The sequence below is a fragment of the Rattus norvegicus genome, chromosome 17 (assembly GCF_036323735.1).
Source record: "Rattus norvegicus strain BN/NHsdMcwi chromosome 17, GRCr8, whole genome shotgun sequence".
In the NCBI taxonomy this organism is placed as follows: Eukaryota; Metazoa; Chordata; class Mammalia; order Rodentia; family Muridae; genus Rattus; species Rattus norvegicus.
The window spans coordinates 42,855,890-42,861,461 of NC_086035.1; the positions used below are offsets into that span (position 1 = coordinate 42,855,890).

The following is a 5,572-nucleotide window of genomic DNA, read 5'->3' on the forward strand; positions in this document are numbered from 1 at the left end:
CATTAGCCGGCTCTTGTAATATGTGTACTTTTCAAGATTTCTCATAATTTCGTGACCCGAATCTCAGAAACTTGGTGAATTCAGTTAGTTCCCAATAGGCCGCAATAGTAATAAGTGGACTGCTCGGGATGTAGAAAAGTTTTCACGAATGGAAACAAAATTTCTTTGCGAATTCAGTGAGTTCCCAATGGGACATGCTGGTATGAGTGTGCTTTTCAAGATAGAGCAACATTTTAACGAACAGTGTCTAAATATTATGGTGAATTCAGCAGGTTCCCAGTAGGATACGCATGTAATAAGCTTGTTATTCAAGATAGAGCAACGTTTTAACGAACTGAAACACTGTTTGTTTGTGAATTCAGTTAGTTCCCATTATTAGGCTCTTGTAATATGTGTACTTTTAAGAATTTATCAAAATATCGTGAGTCGAATCTCAGTAACTTGTTGAATTCAGTTAGTTCCCAATAGGCCGTAATAGTAATAAGTGGACTGTTCGGGATATAGAAAAATTTTCACGAATAGAATCAAAATTTCTAGGCAAATTCAGTGAGTTCCCAATGGGACATGGTTGTATGATTGTGCTTTTCAAGATATAGCAACATTTTAATGAACGGAATCTGAGTATCATTGTGAATTCCGGAGGTTCACTTTAGGAATCACATGTAATAAGAGTACTATTCAAGATAGAGCAACGTTTTACCGAACTGAAACACTGTTTCTTTGTGAATTCAGTTAGTTCCCATTAGCACGCTCTTGAAATAAGTGTACTTTTAAAGATTTATCAAAACAACGTGAGCGGAATCTCAGTAAATTTGTGAATTCAGTTAGTTCGCCATAGGCCGCAATACCATTATGTAGACTTTCGGGATATAGAAAAATTTAGTGGACGGAATCAAAATTTCTAGGTGAATTCAGTGAGTTCCCAATGGGACATGCTTGTATGTTGTGCTTTTCAAGATGTAACAACATATTAATGAACAGAATCTAAGTATATTGGTGAATTCAGTAGGTTCCCAAGAGAATTCGCATGTAATAAGAGTACTATTCAAGATAGAGCAAAGTTTTACGAACTGAAACACTGTTTCTTTGTGAATTCAGTTAGGTCCCAGTAGCAGGCTCTTGTAGTATGTGTACTTTTAAAGTATTATCAAAATTTCGCGACCCGAATCTCAGTAACTTGGTGAATTCAGTGAGTTCCCAATGGGACATGCTTGTATGAGTGTGCTTTTCAAGATATAGCAACATTTTAACGAACGGAATCTAAGTATCATGGTGAATTCAGAAAGAACCCAGTAAGATTCGCATGTAATAAGAGTATTATGCAAAAAAAAAAAAAAAAAGAGTATTATGCAAGATAGAGCAACGTTTTAAGGAACTGAAACACTGTTTCTTTGTGAATTCAGTTAGTTCCCATTAGCAGGCTCTTGTAATATGTGTACTTTTCAAGATTTCTCATAATTTCGTGAGCCGAATCTCAGTAACTTGGTGAATTCAGTTAGTTCCCAATAGCCCGCAATAGTAATAAGTGGAGTGTTCGGGAATTAGAAAAATTTTCACAAATGGAATCAAAATTTCTAGGCGAATAGAGTGAGTTTCCATTGGGACATGCTTATATGAGTGTGCTTTTTCCGATATTTCAACATTTTTACAAACTGATCTAAATATCATGGTATTCAGTAGGTTCCCAATAGGATTCGCATGTAATAAGAGTCCTATTCAAGATAGAGGAACGTTTTAACGAACTGAAACACTGTTTCTTTGTGAATTCAGTTAGATCCCATTAGCAGGCTCTTGTAATATATGTACTTTTAAAGTATTATGAAAATTTTGTGAGCCGAGTCTCAGTAACTTGGTGAAATCAGTTACTTCCCAATAGGCCGCAATAGTAATAAGTGGACTGCTCGCTATATAGAAAAATTTTCACGGGTGGAATCAAAATTTCGTTGCAAATTAAGTGAGTTCCCAATGGAACATGCTTGAATGAGTGTGCTTTTCAAGATATAGCAACATTTTAACGAACGGTGTCTAAATATCAAGGTGAATTCAGCATGTTCCCTGTAGGATACGCATTTACTAAGACTACTATTCAAGATAGAGCAACGTTGTAATGAACTGAAACACTGTTTCATTGTGAATTCAGTTACTTCCCATTAGCAGGCTATTTTAATATTTGTACTTTTAAAGCTTGATCAAAATTTCGTGAGCCGAATCTCAGTAACTTGGTGAAATCAGTTAGTTCCCAATAGGCCGCAATAGTAATAAGTGGTCTGCTCGGGATATAGAAAAATTTTCAAGAATGGAATCAAAATGTCTAGACTAATTCAGTGAGTTCCCAATGGGACATGTTGTATGAGTGTGTTTTCCAAGATAGAGCAACATTTTAACGAACGGAATCTCAGTATCATGGTGAATTTAGCAGGTTCCCAATAGGATTCGCATGTAATAAGGGTACTATGTAAGATAGACCAACGTTTTAAAGAACTGAAACACTGTTTCTTTGTGAATTGAGTTAGTTGCCATTAGCAGGCTCTTGTAATATGTGTACTTTTTAAGCTTGATCAAAATTTCCTGAGCCAAATCTCAGTAACATGGTGTATTCACTTAGTTCCCAATAGGCCGCAATAGTAATAAGTGGACTGTTCGGGATATATAAAAATTTTCACGAATGGAATCAAAATTTCTAGGCGAATTCAGTGAGTTCCCAATGGGACATGCTTGTATGAGTGTGCTTTTCAAGATATAGCAACATTTTAACGAAAGGAATCTAAGTATATTGGTGAATTCTGTAGGTTCCCAAGAGGATTCGCATGTAATAAGAGTACTATTCAAGATAGAGCAACGTTTTAACCAACTGAAACACTGTTTCTTTGTGAATTCAGTTAGTTCCCCTTAGCAGGCTCTTGTAATATGTGTACTTTTCAAGATTTCTCATAATTTCGTGAACCGAATCTCAGTAACTTGGTGAATTCAGTTAGTTGCCAATAGGCCGAAATAGTAATAAGTGGACTGCTCGGGATATAGAAAAATTTTCACGAATGGAATCAAAATTTCTTTGCGAATTCTGTGAGGTCCCAATGGGACATGCTTGTATGAGTTTGCTTTTCAAGATTGAGCACCATTTAACGAACAGTGTCTAAATATAATGGTGAATTCAGCAGGTTCCCAGTAGGATTCGGGTTTAATAAGAATACTATTCAAGATAGAGCAACGTTTTAACGAACTGAAACACTGTTTCTTTGTGAATTCAGTTAGTTCCCATTATTAAGCCCTTGTCATATGTGTACTTTTAAGAATTTATCAAAAGCCTGAGGTCCCGGGAGTCGGTGCGGGCGCTGCAGGCCCCTCCCTGCGGAGCCGCGGGTCCGGGCGGGGATGAGACGGCGGGCGCCGCGGGCCTGCCTGGCGCATCGTGTCGGCTCACGTGTCCTCGCCCCAGCCCGCACCATGGCCAGGTCCGGCTGCGCGTGGGGCGCCGAGCCGCCGCGCTTCCTGGAGGCCTTCGGGCGGCTGTGGCAGGTACAGAGCCGCCTAGGCAGCGGCTCCTCGGCCTCGGTGTACCGGGTGCGCTGCTGCGGCACTCCAGGCTCGCCCCCCGGCGCCCTCAAGCAGTTCCTGCCTCCGGGAACCACCGGGGCTGCCGTCTCGGCTGCGGAGTATGGTTTCCGAAAAGAGAGGGCAGCGCTGGAGCAGTTGCAGGGTCACAGGAACATCGTGACTTTATACGGAGTCTTTACCATACACTTCTCTCCAAATGTGCCATCACGCTGTCTGTTGCTTGAACTCCTGGATGTCAGCGTTTCGGAATTGCTTGTATATTCCAGTCACCAGGGTTGCTCCATGTGGATGATACAGCACTGTGCCAGAGATGTTCTGGAGGCCCTTGCTTTTCTTCACCATGAGGGCTATGTCCATGCAGACCTCAAACCACGAAACATCCTGTGGAGTGCGGAGAACGAGTGCTTTAAGCTTATTGACTTTGGACTCAGCTTCAAAGAAGGCAATCAGGACGTGAAGTATATTCAGACAGACGGGTATCGAGCTCCTGAAGCAGAACTGCAGAATTGCTTGGCCCAGGCCGGCCTGCAGAGTGATACAGAGTGTACCTCAGCTGTTGATCTCTGGAGCCTTGGAATCATTTTACTGGAAATGTTCTCAGGAATGAAACTGAAACATACAGTCAGATCTCAGGAGTGGAAGGCAAACAGTTCTGCTATTATTGATCATATATTTGCCAGTAAAGCAGTGGTGAATGCCGCAATTCCAGCCTATCACCTCAGAGACCTTATCAAAAGCATGCTTCATGACGACCCAAGCAGAAGGATCCCTGCTGAGATGGCCTGGTGCAGCCCATTCTTTAGCATTCCTTTTGCCCCTCATATTGAAGATCTGGTGATGCTTCCAACTCCAGTGCTCAGACTCCTCAATGTGCTGGATGATGACTATCTTGAAAATGAAGATGAATATGAAGATGTTGTAGAAGATGTAAAAGAAGAGTGTCAGAAATATGGACCAGTGGTTTCTCTGCTTGTTCCAAAGGAAAATCCTGGCAGAGGACAAGTCTTTGTTGAGTACGCAAACGCTGGAGATTCCAAAGCTGCTCAGAAATTGCTGACTGGGAGGATGTTTGACGGGAAGTTTGTTGTGGCTACATTCTACCCGCTGAGTGCCTACAAGAGGGGATATCTTTATCAAACCTTGCTTTAATCAGTAACCTAAGGACTATTTCCTGTTTCTCCTCTTCCATTTCTTGGATTATTATATTCCACAGCTGAATGCAGGAGCACCCTCTCCCCATTTTAAAGGGTACTTGTACATTTATTATCCTACCAATGTGCAGCCTTTGCCCAAACAGTGACCACATTGCAAACACGGCACTGAGTAGGACAAGACCTCTCAGCTATACATTGAGGGGGTTAGAGCACCCATGTGGGCACCCTTTATTTGTGCAGTAGGGTGGGTGCTGCTCTTTACTATGTAACCTAAAAAGATGTCATTTCATGTGCTGATGAAGCAAAGATGAGTCATTTGTCATAGTGAATATTATTAACAAGTCTGTTAGGGCTGGTGACATCACAGAATATTTGTTTGTATTGTCAGGTGTATCTCCTTGTTATTCTAGCTGGCACTGGATGCTCTAATAATGTTAAGTCATTGTCAAGCAACAGTTACCTACCGTGTTCTTAACAATGAGTTGTGAATTTTTCTAAAGGAGTGCTGTAGGACTTAATATTCCTCTGAAGAAACTGCAGTGAGCCTATCAATGTTTTTAAAATTACTATTAAGGCTTTTAAAATAGAAAGCTGATGCTTGATCTTGCACAATTTTTATGTCTAGTATGTATGCTTGAGTGGGTGTGCAAGTGTGAAAGACTGGAGATGCCTGAGTCAGTGTACTTTACAGTGAGTATTGTGAGCTAATACAGTCTGTAACCATTTCCTCCTACCAGTTCACACTTGAGAGACTTGGGCTATGGGTTTCTTGAAAGTTGGTGTGACAGATAGAATGTAAATGACAAAAGAGTTCATTACTGTAAAATGTAGAACAAAGTGGTCTAGACCAGGGTTCCACGCAA

General features: G+C 40.9%; 1 protein-coding gene across 1 annotated transcript; it reads left to right on the plus strand.

Moving 5' to 3' along the window:
* The first annotated feature begins 3,308 nt into the window (after positions 1-3,308).
* LOC134482856 (serine/threonine-protein kinase Kist-like) lies at positions 3,309-5,321 on the plus strand. Its single transcript, XM_063277008.1, has one exon. The coding sequence runs from the start codon at positions 3,373-3,375 to the stop codon at positions 4,702-4,704; it is 1,332 nt and encodes a 443-aa protein (XP_063133078.1). The 5' UTR covers positions 3,309-3,372; the 3' UTR covers positions 4,705-5,321.
* Positions 5,322-5,572: the final 251 nt, after the last annotated feature.

What these genes read in the sequence shown, in the direction of transcription:
- LOC134482856 (XM_063277008.1), top strand. Translation starts at nt 3,373, where the DNA reads ATGAGACGGCGGGCGCCGCGGGCCTGCCTGGCGCATCGTGTCGGCTCA.